The 16,093-nt window shown below is 31.6% G+C and overlaps 2 protein-coding genes across 2 annotated transcripts; one reads left to right on the top strand and one right to left on the bottom strand.

The window, feature by feature from the left end:
* The first annotated feature begins 3,577 nt into the window (after positions 1–3,577).
* Positions 3,578–11,381, top strand: HPL (fatty acid hydroperoxide lyase). The gene is given in 2 exon segments (NM_001288400.1): positions 3,578–3,979; positions 10,341–11,381. Coding segments are annotated over 2 exon segments (1,443 nt in total).
* A 253-nt stretch (positions 11,382–11,634) lies between these two features.
* Positions 11,635–14,986, bottom strand: LOC102587033 (putative late blight resistance protein homolog R1B-16). Its single transcript, XM_006364116.2, has 2 exons — positions 12,280–14,986; positions 11,635–12,125 (listed from the first exon to the last, which is right to left on the bottom strand). Exon 1 carries the CDS (start codon positions 14,866–14,868, stop codon positions 12,286–12,288), a length of 2,583 nt encoding a protein of 860 aa, XP_006364178.1. The 5' UTR covers positions 14,869–14,986; the 3' UTR covers positions 11,635–12,125; positions 12,280–12,285.
* Between the last annotated feature and the right edge of the window lie 1,107 nt (positions 14,987–16,093).

The raw sequence follows: 16,093 nt of genomic DNA, 5'->3' as shown, positions 1-16,093 counted from the left end.
TCAATCTTCAAAATCATCAACAAGAAGAACAACAAAAAAGAAGGAATCAGAAATTCGAATATCCAAAAAAGGCAAAAAAAGTTGTTAGGGTAAGTATTATATTTAATTTATTTTCACATTATTCAAATTAGTGATTTTTTTGCTAAAAATATCACATTATGCTTATTGTTGTTTCGAAACTTTTGTTTGGGTGAAACTTGTACGAAATGTGAATAATACTTATATGAATCTGACTTTAATATATGATTTTGGGATATTATATGAAATGTGATATAATATTGGTATGCAAATGGTATGAATTGTTAAATTACTCTATTTTGTATAAATTATAACTAATATTGATATGAAATTGGGATTTTTTTCTAATAGGAAGGTTTCTTTTTCAATTTCTTCATTAATGTATTTAAATTTTAACATTGGTATGAAAATGATATAAAATGTATTTTCTTTCAAATTTTTTTCAGTGATTGTGGTTTGTACACGTGTCTATTTGCTGAATACATCAGTAATAGAATTTTTTATATGCGTTCTGTTGTTATCGATGCAAAGTACCATCGTCAAAGGTATGCCACAATCATATGGCATTATGGAAAAACAAAGAATGATGATGGCGCGACCAACGAGAGTGAAGTAACTGGCACTGTTGCTAGCAAATTTGATGGACCCCGCATAGCAAAAGAACATGCTCCGAATACTTGCAATTATCCCACACCAAGACCACGGAGATCAAATTTGAGATAGTTGATTGCACCTTAGACTTTTTAGAATTACAAGTTTTTTTTTTTTTACTTTTAATTTGGACGATATTTTTGTGTTTGTTACAGCTTTAGTATTTGATATATATAATATCCATTGTTTTATTTCAAAAAGATACCAATTACATATGAATTATAGATTGACTATTGTAATCGCAGGATACTAGTTATATACAGACTGCATTCCAAATGGATACACCATTCTAAAGATAAATTACACATTAACTATAATAATTCTCAGGATAACAGTTATATACAAAATGCATACAAATTGGATTCAACATTTAGAGTTTATGATTTTACAATGTCTTATTAACTAAAAAGAAATCATACTACTAATTTAGAGTTCATGAACTAACTCTGACTTATAATTGGTATCCAAAATGTACACCTTTGGCATCCAAATTCATATTCTAACACAAAAAAAATAAAAAAATAAAAAATAAATGAAGTTGGTATCCAACAGGTATAAATACCTTGTATAAACGATTATGCCAATGTAAAATAGTGATAATTGTATTTTGTAACAACCTCAATTACATTTTTGTTTTACATTTTTTTCATCCCGGACAATTTACAACAAAATTGTAAATTATATTGTCTTAACAAGCGTGGATTAAGTATTTTTAAAGATGTATGAAGTTGTATACAATCTGTATAAATACTGGAATAAACGAATCTTACAATTTAAAACAGAGATCATTAAATGTTGCACCAACATCAATTACATCTGATTTTATTTTGTTTTTTTGAAAATGGATAAAATAAGACTTTTTAATTAATTTTAACATATTAGAGTGAATTAAGGAAAACAAATATTTTTAATTAGTTTGAATCTCCTAAATTTATGCTAATTAATAATTATCATCAATCAATTCAAATTTAATTAATACATCTAATTTCCATTTTTTCAGTTTTTTTCTTTATTATTTCTAATTCCGTTTTTTTTTAATTTCGTTTATTCTTTTTTTTTTTTAAAGGTTTTTCCAATTAATAAAAACATTTCTTTTTTTTGAAATTTGTTATAACCTGAAATTTTTAACGCTATAGCTTGAAAGTCTAAATCTACTGCTATAGCTTGAAAATAGTACTATAATATATGTTATATATGAAATTTACACTTTTATATTCAACTCATCTTCATTGGTATCTTCTCAGTTACAAATTGTGTTGCGGGTTGGTGATTATTTCAGTTCCTTCATTTTCTTCAATAAAATCATCCAAAATGGGATTCATACCAATCAAACATAGTGTATTTGATTTGATAATTTCTTATCGTGTTATCTGGATACCAATAAATATAAACTTATGAGTCAATTTGTAAACCACAAACATGAAATTGAAGTTCTATTCAAATGTACTAATAATACTAATAATTTCAAATCAAACTTCAAATTTAAGGTCGAAAATTATATAGCCAAATGCCAACTAAGTAATCTAATCATTGTACTCCCTAACCATCAAACCCCTTTGGATGAATTGGGAAAGACCAAAGGATAGTACAAAAACAACACATGATAAATTAATAAGTACTAATAAAGGGTGTGTCGATACGAAGAAAAAGATTTTCTCAAAATAAATATCGTAAAAATAAGTAAAATATCTCCCCTAACAAAAGCAAAGAACATATTTTTATTAAGGGAAAATGGCATGATATATCATCAACTTTGTCATTAGAGCTGATATATTCTTCGCTATGAAAGTGGCTCATATATATCCCTATTGTTATACAAATAGCTCACTATACCCTTTTCCTCTAAATGGATTGAAAAAAAATAAACTTAATTTAGTTTTTTTTAAAAATATAATCCTATAGGCTATATTTGATCCTCCTCACACGTATTTTCCTTTTGACTTTTTTGTTTCAACGACTAATTTGAATTTATTATTTTGATGGTCAAATTCATTTATATATATTTCACTAATTTTCTTCTAAAATTTATTTTAGATGCCCCAATTTATTATCAAAAAACTAAATTACAATATAGCCGAAAAATGTCTTAAATTTAATATAGCCACAAAAAATTTAGTTTTAATTTTTTTTCTTTCCATTAAAGAATGAAAGAAAAAAATAAGAATAAGAAACTCAAATATGATGATCAAAGAAGTCAATAAATAATTTATGTATGAAAAAGATTAAAATATACCTTGAACGTACTTTGCTAGAAGGATCACATATACCCTATTTAAAAAAAATTAAAAGTCAAAAATATAAATTTAAAACTAATTTTTTTACTTCCGTTAGATGAATGGTATATGTGAGTTCTTTTTATAACGGTAGGGGTATATGCGAGTCATTTGCATAATGAGTCATTCTCCCTTTTATTAATGATATTCTTTTTTTTAAAAAAATAAAATAAAATTCACCCGATATCTAGAGTTTGCATTAGAGTTTCGAGTAAATCAGGATCATGCATCACAGGGGTCATTCGGGCGTGGCGCTCCCAACAAAGTTTTCTTCATATCCAGTGCTCAAACTAGACTTCAAATTAAGCGTAAAATAGTCCTACCACTGCACCACAACCCATATTGATAATGATATTTCCAGCTTACAATCTCCTCCCCATCCACCCAACGCCCTCAACCCCTATACCTTGACTATCCCACCCCCAAACTCTCATTTTCCACCAATCTCACTCTCCTATTAGTATTTACTAGATTTCATAGCGATAAACCGATAATATATTTTTATTTTACGCATCTTTCTTTGTAACAACACCCACATAAGAGCTATGATATTTCTGAAACAGACATTATAATAGACACACGTATTTATTTCCCTCAAGCAATCGCATCCACTTAGCAGATTGAAAAAAAATAAAATGATACCGATAATGAGTTCTGCTCCTCTATCAACTCCGGCGCCGGTTACTCTGCCCGTCCGTACAATTCCGGGCAGCTACGGATTGCCGTTATTAGGGCCAATCGCCGATCGATTAGACTATTTCTGGTTCCAAAAGCCCGAAAATTTCTTCACCAAGAGAATGGAAAAGCACAAAAGCACGGTTTTCAGAACGAACGTGCCGCCGTGTTTTCCGTTCGTAGGCAGTGTGAATCCAAATGTGGTGGCGGTTTTAGATGTGAAATCGTTTTCGCATCTGTTTGATATGGAGATAGTAGAGAAAGCTAATGTGCTTGTTGGGGATTTCATGCCGAGTGTGGTTTATACTGGAGATATGCGTGTTTGTGCTTATCTCGATACTTCTGAACCTAAACATGCCCAGGTATATACATACACTTTTTCATCTCCCTAAATTGTGCCGGTGAAAATTGTTTGAACATAGAATTGTTACAATTTTTTTGAAAGTTGAATTTCGGATTGCGAAAAACTTCAAAAAGATATTATCACTCACAAAAATTCATTAACATCTTTTTGTATTCATGTGTAAACACAACTCCAATCTCCGAATTTCATTTTCAAATTTCGGTATTTTTATATACAAATGCCCATTCAATTTTTATTTTTTTTAAAAAACTTGAAGTATCTACTCGAATTCATACAAATTTTTTTAGGTGTTTTGACCCTTGTGTTCAGGGTGGGTTAAGTTGAATCTCAAAATTAAGTTTTTTTTTAAATTTATAAATAAGTTTTTTGATCTCTGACATAAACACAAATAAAGATTCTAATAAAGTGATCCGAGTTCAAAATTAATTTAGATCACAAATTTAAATTTATATGATATTTTTTAACCCTTTAAGTAAAATTCTGGCTCCGTGTACTCCAAATACATTCCAAGGTCCAAAAAGTTGTTACCCTTTTGGCCGTTGAGAGTCCTCGTACTATGATTAGATAATTTAATCGTAGTGGGGTGATGAGGAGATTAATATAGGGACTCAATGTACATACTAAGCTAGTTTGACCATAGATTTCCAATATTCTTTGCAAATATTGTTTGAGTGAAATCTCACCGTGTGTTTAACTATAATATTTGGAAACATATTTCACTTTTTTAGAAATATATGATTTATACTTATAAGTTTTAAAAACTATCAAAACTAACAATAAGTTTATATTACAAGTCAATTAGATTTTCGTTGCAACAAATAACAAGTAGTGTTCATGACACTGGAACAATGTGGTAGTTTGGAGTGAGTGCAATAAGCATCATTCCATACATCGTGAAGTAGACAAAGCACGTGGTTTTGTTATCCTGAGGCGATTGTTTATCATTTTCATCAACAACCATATCATCACTTTCATATTCACTGAATATTTCATCACTACTTTGGTGTTCACGTAAAAAATTATGTAATACAACACAAACAACTACTATAGAGGGTGTTTTTGTAAAAGATAAAAGTTTGGTATAAAATTTCAATATTTAAAATATCTCAAATAATGAGAGATTTGGCCCAAATACTAGAAAAAACTAGTATTTGAAAATTTGGAATATTTGCCAAATAATGAAATTTTTTATGAACAAACACTATTTACCAAATTTCTCCCTAAATATTACTTGAAAAATCTATGGACAAACAGGTCCTAAGTTCAAATGATTTAAGATATGTGGGACTAAAATTTCTGTGACATTTAAAAATGAATTATAATTTCCTCGACTATAGGCTAAATGTTTCTACAATGAAAATTTGTGATTTGAGGATTCATTCATAATGGATTATGAATCGTTTTATTTTAGTTGATTTGGGAAATTCCAACTAAATGAGGGTTGTTTTTTATTTTTATTTTAATATTTTGATATAAAAGGTGTATATTTGATTAAGCTGTATAATTAGAGACAAACTAAGCTAAAAGATGAAAATAAAGAGGTATATTTGGTCTTTTTCTTTTTTATTTTTTATTGTCACGATTTCGTAATTTAATCATAAAAATTAGAAAATATCTGACGGAGATAAAAGTTCTTTGTAAGCTAGCTTCAGCCATTCCTTTACATTTTGCCTAACTATGAAGAAAATATAATTTTTTATCACTTTCAAATTAAATAGTAAAAGAAAATGACCACCATATGACAATTGATTTTGATACTCCAAGTATTAGTTTACAAATAAATTTATCTCGAAATTATAGTCTTGAGATTATAAATTTGGAATTAATTAATTCTACTTTTCAGATGAAATAAAATAATATTAAATTTGAGGCATAATTTTTTCCTAAATTTAGTTATATCTTTAATTAGATAGAGTATTATAAATTTAATTTTAAATATAATAGTGAGATATCTTATCTTATCTTATGAACTAAATATTTGAAAATATCAGTACAGGTGTCAACATTTTATTAGTTATGACATTGAAAATATCTCCTCCATTCAGTCTTTCACATTGTTTTTACAGTAAACACCCCTTGTTCTTGAACGCACGTTTAAAATTTTTGCCTATATATTTAGTTATCAGATTTATAAATTTTTAAATAAAATTCACTGTCTTCCTCTCAATCAACATGACTTAGGGTTCGTTTAAACATGCTAACAAAATTATAGTATGAAATCAAATTAATATGTAGTTATTTTTTTGGATTTTGAATACGTAATTTGAATTTCTTATATTGTATATTTCTCTTCATGATAACTTCACAAATTGTGAAAACTATTAAAAGATTCAGTTTTTATACAATCATGCCATATTTCTTCGTTAATTTATTAATATATTATTTCAATATATTTACATGAATTTCACATAAGATAAAAGTTCTAATCATTATAAAAGCAACTTAGAACTATTTTATTAGACATACATTCATACCATATATACTAAATCTATCTGTACTTTCAAATAATTACGTATTTTATTACTAAATAAAAGTTTCCTACCATATATTGAGGAAGATACACTTAGATATATGTATTTTTGCTATCAGATATACAAAATAGGAGAGAGAGGTGAGCAAGATAGTCATGCATCTCAGATACATGCGAATCACACCAGATACATGTATATCTAATGTGATTCACATGTATCTGAGATACCAAATACATAGGAGAGTGGCGATCGAGATTTGTTATATTTTTCATATGTATGCGAATCCACTTGGATATAGTGCATCTAAAACAATTACATCTAATTTTGACTCATGTATCTCGAGATATATGTATCTAGACATATCTGCACATACCAAAATCCAATAAGATTCGTAAGATCAGAAATTAACATTTATAAAAGTAATTAACTCCTAAATTAATAAAATTTCTCTAAATTTTCCTTTTTTTTTTTTTTTTTGCTTTTGTGTCTCGAAATGAACTATTACCATTACCAATGAAGGACCATTACCATTTTGGTATGTATATAAAAGTACAACGACAGTTCGGCCCATGCTAGCTGTCCATGAATAGCCAACTAAGTACATATTTTGGCTTGTTCCTTCAGTTTAAGAGTCTTTTTTGTTGTGGCCCTTTCCCTTTTTATTAGTGGCTATGAGAGATACAATCTCTAAACCTAATCACAATTGCTAATAATTGAATAGGAGTAACCAATAAAACAAATATTTTATGTAGGAGTGAAAAATTGATTTAAAAAAAAAAATTATTATATGATATGTTATATAAAATCATAAAAAGGAAAAAACAAAAATAGTTTTGTTAGATACTTAAAAAATTATATAAAGAACAATCAAAGAATTTAGTTTCTTGTTTTTTTTTTTTTTGGTGTTCAGGTCTGGGATCACTATAAGGCTGCTTTAGTTTTTTTTTTAAAATCAATTAAATTAAATTTTATATGAATTAGGCAAGTTGAGTTATGTTCCGTTTTTAACTCATTTCATTGACAGTTATTTTGTTAACTCAATTTATTTCGACTCTTCTAAATTCAACCTAATTTATCTATTCAACATCTCTAATCTTGGCCAGCTTTTAAGCAATCAAAAATTTCGAACGGGTCAATCAATTTTCAAAGTTCGGAGTAAGATAGTTTTTTTTTTTTTTTGGTTTCCTATATCCCGTGTTCAACCCATTTTGGAGATTCAATATTAGATTCATGAAATTCATTAAAAAGAAAACATTTTCTACCAAAAATTTTCTATTCTTGATATTCGTATTAGGATCGAGGCTCGAATATGAAATTTATGATTAAAGGTAAAAAAAATTCTATCCATCCATGATCCACCAGAATCCTCGATGGTTCTGAATTGGATGTGCCTTGTTTTGTACCTCTCGGAGAAATCACTTCCATTTTAATAAATATTATTCACATCTCATGAATAATTATATACTCCCTCTGCCTCAATTTATGTGGCCTTTTTTATTTTTTGAAAGTCAAACAGTTTAAGTTTGATCGAAAATTTGTACATGAAATTTTCAAAATAAAATTGAATGAAATTTATATATTTGTAAATCACGTAAAAAGTATTGTAAGTCGCAATAATTGATAATTTAAAATGTTTAACAGATCTATGAAAAAATCAAGGTTAAAATAGATTTATTTGAATTTCAAAATTTAAAAAGTGTCACATAAAATGATGCGTGGGGAGAATCAAGAACCACAGGATCATGTGCATGTTGTCCTAAAGCTACTATTGGGCCAAGTCACAAATTTGTCTGACGTATTATTGGGGAGTAGATGACAAGTGAGTTGACAATCCAGTGAAATAACCAGTCTAGGCATCCACATTTTACACATGGCTACTATTAATGTGAAAATATCCACCTTAAATCACTAGTAGATTTTTCTTATTTTGTTTTTTCAAGAACATGAATATGACATGTTTTTAATTTTTTTTGTTTGTTATTTGTGCATGATTTGACTCGTGTGGCAAGCTTATGCCTCGATAAAACCAGTATTTTGTCTAAGAATATCCTGTGTTTGAGTTTTATTTCATTCATTTAGTAACTGTTATTATTCACTCTCTCCATTTCAATTTGATTGTTTAGTCAGTAGCTTGTCCTTTTCGTGCTTTTCCAATCGCATGAGATGCAACAATCTATTACGTACGTTCAATCAACCCCTGGCTTATGTTGTCTTGACATGGAGTTTAAGCAAGTAGAGAAGATTTTTAAATATTGTGATCTTAAATTAAGGATATGTAGAAAATACCAAAATGTCATTTAACTATGTGGCTTTAAACATGTTATGTGTAAAGTTGAAATTAAAGAATTGTAAAAAATAAACATTCTTTTGAAATGGACTAAATAAGAAAGTTGGACAACAAATTGAAAACAGATAAAGTTCTAAATAATAGAAGTATGTTTTCCTGTAAATAAAGAATTTGGTGATTTAGAGCTCGTTTGGATTGATTGAAAAAAGTAGTTTTTAATTAAAAAAAAATATAAAGTCAAACTTAAATAACTTTTAAATCAAAAAATAAATAGTAGGGGGAGTCCTACTTTTGATTTTTAACCATCTTAAAGTCATTTTAAACTTATTTCAGAAAAGGGTCAAAACTACCCTTAAACTATTTGAAATAGATTAAATATATCCTTAAACTATATTTCGGCTCAAAAGTGTCTTTCCCGTCTAACTATTGGACCACGCTTACCGTTCTGTTTAACAGAAGAGTTATGTGGCATCCATGTGTGTATTAAAATGCCACATGAACCTCCACATGTGCACGCCAACATACCCACCTCCACATAGAAGCCCTAATTTCACTCCTTTTTTCCCCACATTTCATCCTTTCACCGGCGCAATTTCACCCGTTCCCTCATTTCATCCATTTCTCTATTAAAAGACCTAAGAAACTTTCATTTATAATGGACCTAAAGGGTAATGGAATCTGCTTAGGTCTTTTAATGGAGAAAGGGATGAAATGAGGGATAGGGGTGAAATGATGAAATGTGGGAAAAAGGACTGAAATTAGGACTTCTATGTGGAGGTGGGTGTGTTGGCGATGGGGAGGTCCATGTGACATTTTAATACACACATGGATGCCACATAACTCTTCCGTTAAACAGAACGGTAAGCGTGGTCCAATAGTTAGACGGGAAAGACACTTTTGAGCCGAAATATAGTTTAAGGATATATTTAATCTATTTCAAAAGAACGGTAAGTGTGGTCCAATAGTTAGATGGAAAGGACACTTTTGAGCCGAAATATAGTTTGAGGGTATGTTTAATCTATTTCGAATAGTTTAAGGGTAGTTTTAATCCTTTTCTGAACTTATTTTTAGTTATTTTTAACTTTGTTAAACACTTCCAAAAGCTGTAAGTAAGTTTGACCAACTTTTAAGTCGATCTAAACAGACTCATAGACCAAAAGATACAAGCATTATGTATTGGTAGTTGAAACAATTTTGATACTTTTTTCTTTTGAATTTTATATAGGTGTCATATCACCAACATGAGTTATAGTACATTAATGAGATTGTTTCACCCTTGAATAAAGGTTTCGAGTTCGAAACTTAAATATTGAAAAAATTATGTTAGGAATGCCACCCCCAAATGGTCTATAGGTCATGTCATTGTGTAATTCAAGTTGTAAAATCCACAGAATCAACCCAGACATGATGCATCATTAGCTGATGTACATCATACTTCTTAGGATGCGACTCTTTCCATAAACCTGCATGATCGCAAGACAATTAATGAACTTGACTTCCTTCTTGACTAGCAACTTGATCAGTGACTCCTCTGTTCTGATTTGCTTTCTTTTGTTTTAGAGAAAATGGACTGAGAAATTCTTACACATTGTATAATGCAGATTAAGAATTTTTCACTGGACATTCTAAAAAGAAGCTCAAAAACATGGGTGCCTACACTCCTTAAAGAGCTTGATACAATTTTTACAACTTTTGAAGCAGATCTTTCAAAATCAAAGGAAGCTTCTCTTCTTCCTGCACTCCAAAAATTCCTCTTTAACTTCTTCTCCCTCACTCTCCTCGGCGCTGATCCATCAGTCTCCCCGGAAATCGCCAATTCTGGTTACATCTTTCTTGATTCATGGCTAGCTATTCAATTAGCACCTACTGTCAGCATTGGTGTTCTTCAACCCCTTGAAGAAATTTTAGTCCATTCTTTTGCATACCCTTTTTTTCTTGTCAAGGGTAATTATGAAAAACTCGTTCAATTCGTCAAAAATGAAGCTAAGGAAGTGTTAAACAGGGCACAAACAGAGTTTCAGCTCACAGAACAAGAAGCCATTCATAACCTTTTGTTCATTCTTGGGTTCAATGCTTTTGGTGGTTTCACCATTTTCTTGCCAACCCTTTTGGGGAATCTTGGAGATGAGAAAAACGCGGAGATGCAAGAGAAACTGAGAAAAGAAGTGAGAGACAAAGTCGGCGTAAATCCAGAAAACTTGAGTTTTGAAAGTGTTAAAGAAATGGAACTTGTTCAGTCTTTTGTTTATGAAACACTTAGGCTTACTCCACCAGTGCCAAGTCAATATGCAAGAGCAAGAAAAGACTTTAAGCTGAGCTCACATGATTCAGTTTACGAAATCAAGAAAGGGGAACTACTTTGTGGTTATCAGCCATTAGTGATGAAAGATCCAAAGGTGTTTGATGAACCTGAAAAGTTTGTGTTGGAGAGATTTACAAAGGAAAAAGGGAAAGAATTGCTGAATTATTTGTTTTGGTCTAATGGTCCACAGACTGGGAGACCTACTGAATCAAACAAGCAATGTTCTGCTAAAGATATAGTTACTCTAACTGCTTCTTTGATTGTGGCTTACATTTTCCAAAAGTATGATTCTGTGAGTTTCTCATCTGGTTCACTCAGATCTGTGAAAAAAGCCAGTTGAGTTTTGGGCTGTGTAGCAGCAAAATTTAAGCTTGCTAGACATGTTGAAATTAAGTCATCAGTGGCTGGCTTTTCTCTCCTCCTCCTATTGTGATTTGTAATATAATTTCTCAACTAAAAGTTCAAGAAGAGTGCTTGTTTTCTGTTCTAACTTATGATTATTGTCTTATCCTCTTACAAATAAAGTTGGAACATGAATCTAAGTTCTAATTGTAGAAATTTAATTTCACCTCCAAGGCTTCAACATTAAAGCAAATCAAATATCAAAATATTCCATGGGAATCTAACTACTATTAGATTCAAAATATCTAACTATTAAAACAAAGGCATAATACATAAATGTGTCATTTAACTTGGCGTCGTCTGATATTTATGTCCTTTATGTTTGGGTGTGCACAAGTAGGCACTTAAACTTGTATAGAGTTGAACAAGATGGGCTACTTGGCGTTTTACGTGACAATTCACGTCCTACATGTATTATATCATGTAGGACCTTTTATGTCTACTTATTCAACTATATACAAATTTAAGTATCTACTTATGCACATCCAAAGTTGGAAGGCATAGATATCAAATGGGATTAAGTTAAATGACATATTTATGTATTATGCCTAAAAAAGAACATGCTTAAACTCTCAAGAGCAGTTGTTTGGATCAAAGATTCAAAGCACTACTACATCTCACTCTGTGTTAACAACACCAACAGATTTTCCAACTGAAGATCTTTGATCATCCTTTCCTGCCCCTGCATATAAAAAATGTTAACTGAGGCTGCCTAAGATAAAATCTCAGTGAACCTCCAACACTAAGGTTGTGGGTTCGAGTCACCAAAGAAAACAGAAAATTACATAATGAGCATATTAAGAATTGGCTCATAATCAAAGAGTGCTTTAAAGTACCTTATTTCAATATATCACAAATCGAACTTGAAACTCGTAGTTACCATAGATCTCTTGATTTTCTCGAATTTGCTCTGCACTAGTGATGACTGCAGAGTTGCAATCTTTTATTTCGATTGATCTCAGCGTCATTATTTCTCCAATACTCTCGGGAATCTCCTCTAGGAAATGCAACCAAGACAGGTTTAGTTCCTCAAGCATCGGAAAATTATCACTTGTTGCTTCCCATATTTCCAGATTTCCGTGATGAACTCCGAGATATTTTAATTCAGGAAACACAACATCTTCATCTAGTTTCCAATCTGTCCCCCAGAATGCATTATCTGCTTTGAGCACCTCAAGATTTGGTAACTTAGCCAACACTGCCATATCTTCCCATGGAAAAAATGTAGAATTTAAACTCAATTTGGCGAGATTAGGCAGGAAAATATCTTTAGAGAGAAAGAATGGACTATTGAGTGATGCTGCTGCTTGTATATTTAGTGTCACAAGCCCCTCTAGAACAAGGAGACAATCAAGAAAAGCATTCCACTCAGTACTCCGTACGTCGTTTATCTTTAGCTTATTCAGATTGGGAAAACTTCTCAAGATTTTCAACACAACAGCAGAGGATTTGACAGCAAGTGTATGCAAGTTATTCAGAAACAAAGGCTGTTCTCCAAGAGGAGGATTAGGCATATCCACATCTGTAATATCCACATGTTTTATCTCGGACATTGTCCAAATCTCTGTTGGGAGCTGCACATTCTTCTTTTGTGAATAAATGATTATGGTTTGTAGATTGAACAACTTGGCCAGTGAAGAAGGATCGTTAACTCTTGCATCAACGTATCTCAAATGTACAAGTTGAGGTATTATACGAGAGAAATCAAAGCCGATTGCATGTGCATCCAACACCTTAAGCAGCTTGAAATCTGAAATACTATAGGGCCAGTAATATATTCCAGTAACTACATAAGATTGACGTCCCAAAAAGATCAAGCTGCGGGTTGTAATCTTACCATTCCTATGTTCTGGATGATCACGAAAATAATCCTGAATAAGATATGGAATGATCACTCGACGATGATCATTTATGCCATCTGAGACATAATTGTTCGTGAAATGCACAACATTTTCAATTTGAGCTTCTCTTATGCACATCTGCCTTAGAAGATCATGAATTTTACAAGTTTTGATCCTTCCATTAGCCCTTCGTCCACCAACCAAAATTAGACTCCTATCTGTTAACTCTTGTAGATACTCCTCTGCCACCACTTCTAACCTTGTATTGCTTCTTGCCTTTATGAATTGCTCAGCAATCCATGAGCTAATCAACTTCGAAACACGAATCTCCATATCTTCAGGAAAACTTCCTATATAGAGAAAGCATGCCTTCAAGTATTGAGGCAAGTAATTGTAGCTCAAAGAAAGAATAGCTTGACACTGCTCTGAAGCCGTACCAAAGAATGAGTTCAAATTTTCCTCAATTTTCTTCCAATTATCGTGTGTCCGTTCTATGTTGCCAATAAGTCCAGAAATGACAACAATGGATAGAGGCAATCCTTGACATTGTAGTATGATATGCTTCCCTGTTACTTCTAGTTGTGGAGGACAAGGATCTTTTTTGAATAGTCTTTCGGTAAATAGATTCCAACTATCATCTAAACTTAGAAAAGACATATCATGAGGAGGAAAATCAGAGGAGCTAGCATGATTAGCTACATTCTTTAGACGAGTGGTTAGTATAATTCGGCTTTTATTGTAATCATTTGGAAATATTCTTCGCATAAGATTCCAAGCCTCAGTACTCCAAAGATCATCGATAACAATTAGAAATCTTCTACCCTTTAGACCTTTGTACACCGTCTCCATTAGTTTATCATTGCTCATGATTTCTTGATTGATTCCAGTAATTGAAGAGACAACATCAAGAAGCATTTGTCTCTTATTATAATCTTCAGAGATAGTGACCCATGCATGTTTATCGAATTGAGAACGAATCATTGAATCATCAAAAACTTTTCTGGCAAGAGTTGTCTTACCAATACCACCCATACCAACAACTGATATGGCTATTAGCTCTTTTGTTTGAGCATTGATGCAATTTAGTATGGTATTGAGGTCATCTTTCATCCCAACAACCGTCTTTTCCTCGGTTGTACTTTGTCGTGATGAAGGGAAAGATGTTGCTGATTCTGGTAATTTGCTAAATCCAATATGCTTGTTAAACTTGATCACCATCACCTCTTTCTTGAGAAAACAAACTTCTTTTTCCACTTGTTGCAATTCTTCATTGAAGGCTTTACAAGCCCTTACGCGATCGTCGTCTCCATTATCTAGTAGAATGATGCTTCCCAAGCTTGAATCAATTCTATCTTCTGCTTTGTAGACTACATCTTTGATCCTCTTTTCTAAGACCTTGACATCTTCAATATCTTTGACTTCCATTGTGGTGTTCTCAAGAAAAACTTGAAGATCACATAGATCTTGATAAAGAGATTCAACATGTTGTTGTATAGAGGTGTCTCCAGTACAAATCAAAGGTGATTTAGACTGAAGGAGTTGTTGCAGTGTATGCATAAGTGAAGAAAGAGCAGCATAAGCCATTTTGTTTCCTATTTGAATTTTATGTTTCTTTGCTTTCTTTTTCTGTGAGCACTTAGCTTTATTAGTCAAATATATGAAACAGTCAAGAAGGTGAAGCACATGAATGAAGTACTACCTCCCACACAATTGACTTTTCTTATGAAGTCATTTTCTCATAACCAAGCAAACTAATCCCTCCGTCTCAACTCAAGTGTCTTACTTTTCATTTTGGTCTATCCAAAAAGAGTGTCTCTTTCTAAGTTTTTTTATTCCAGCATTCTACGTGGCAAGTTTAAAGATCACAAGAATTCAAAAGTTTCTCTTTGTTTCCTAAGCTCTGTGTCTGGTCAAACTAAGACACAGAAATTAGGATGGAGGAAGTAGTACTCATCTAATGTAGTGAATGGATTGCCAACTGGTTTGTTGACTATGCAATCCACTAGCTTTAGACTACTGTACTGCTATTATACCTGTACTGCTACTAATTTAATTCTCCCTGCACCAACCTTGCCTTTAATTCCCAGAAGCAAAAGATATAAATATGATAAAACTACACAGCTAAAACAACATTTAAAACACTATTTATGTCTTTAATTACCAGTTTAGCAGGATTTTTTATGTTAACAATTTCTTACTGCCATATTGTCTGCAAGTTCTAGGAAAGTAAGTGGTTGTGAGGTTATAAATTCGTGACTAAGTCTTGGTTGATTAGTTTATCTTATCTTGTGATGGTCACCTCAATGTGACACATTCATTTTTGGGACGGGTTCAAATTGGACCGAAGGGAGGAGGAAAAAAGAGTTCTCTCTTCCTGGTCCTATCGACTTCCTTCACGTCCTAAATAGACCGATTAAATGGGGATTTAGATGTCACTGAGGTGATTGCAAGCGTAGGGCTAGAAGGTTCAATCTAAAGATTTCTCATTAACATTGTTAGATTTGTAGATGATGCTTCCTCCACCACTATTTAAGTGTTGTGACTAGGTAATAATTTCTTAACCTCTTTATTTTCTTGCTATAAAGTGGGTCACCCTCTTTTTGGCTTAGGCCAAAATATTTTTTCTCCAAAAATGATGTATGTTGGAATCAAATCAAAATGATACTACATCTAGTTTGTTCCCTATCAAAGGCAATTCAATTCTCAAAGGCTTGGGACGGATCATGTGTTACAATACCGAGTTCATTTGAACCCAACACTTCCAATGTGAATTTATGTGTAGAAATTAATTAAAATCACAACAACTAGT

Source organism: Solanum tuberosum, unplaced genomic scaffold (assembly GCF_000226075.1).
Source record: "Solanum tuberosum cultivar DM 1-3 516 R44 unplaced genomic scaffold, SolTub_3.0 scf00468, whole genome shotgun sequence".
Classification (NCBI taxonomy): Eukaryota; Viridiplantae; Streptophyta; class Magnoliopsida; order Solanales; family Solanaceae; genus Solanum; species Solanum tuberosum.
This window is presented reverse-complemented; position numbering and strand designations above follow the sequence as displayed.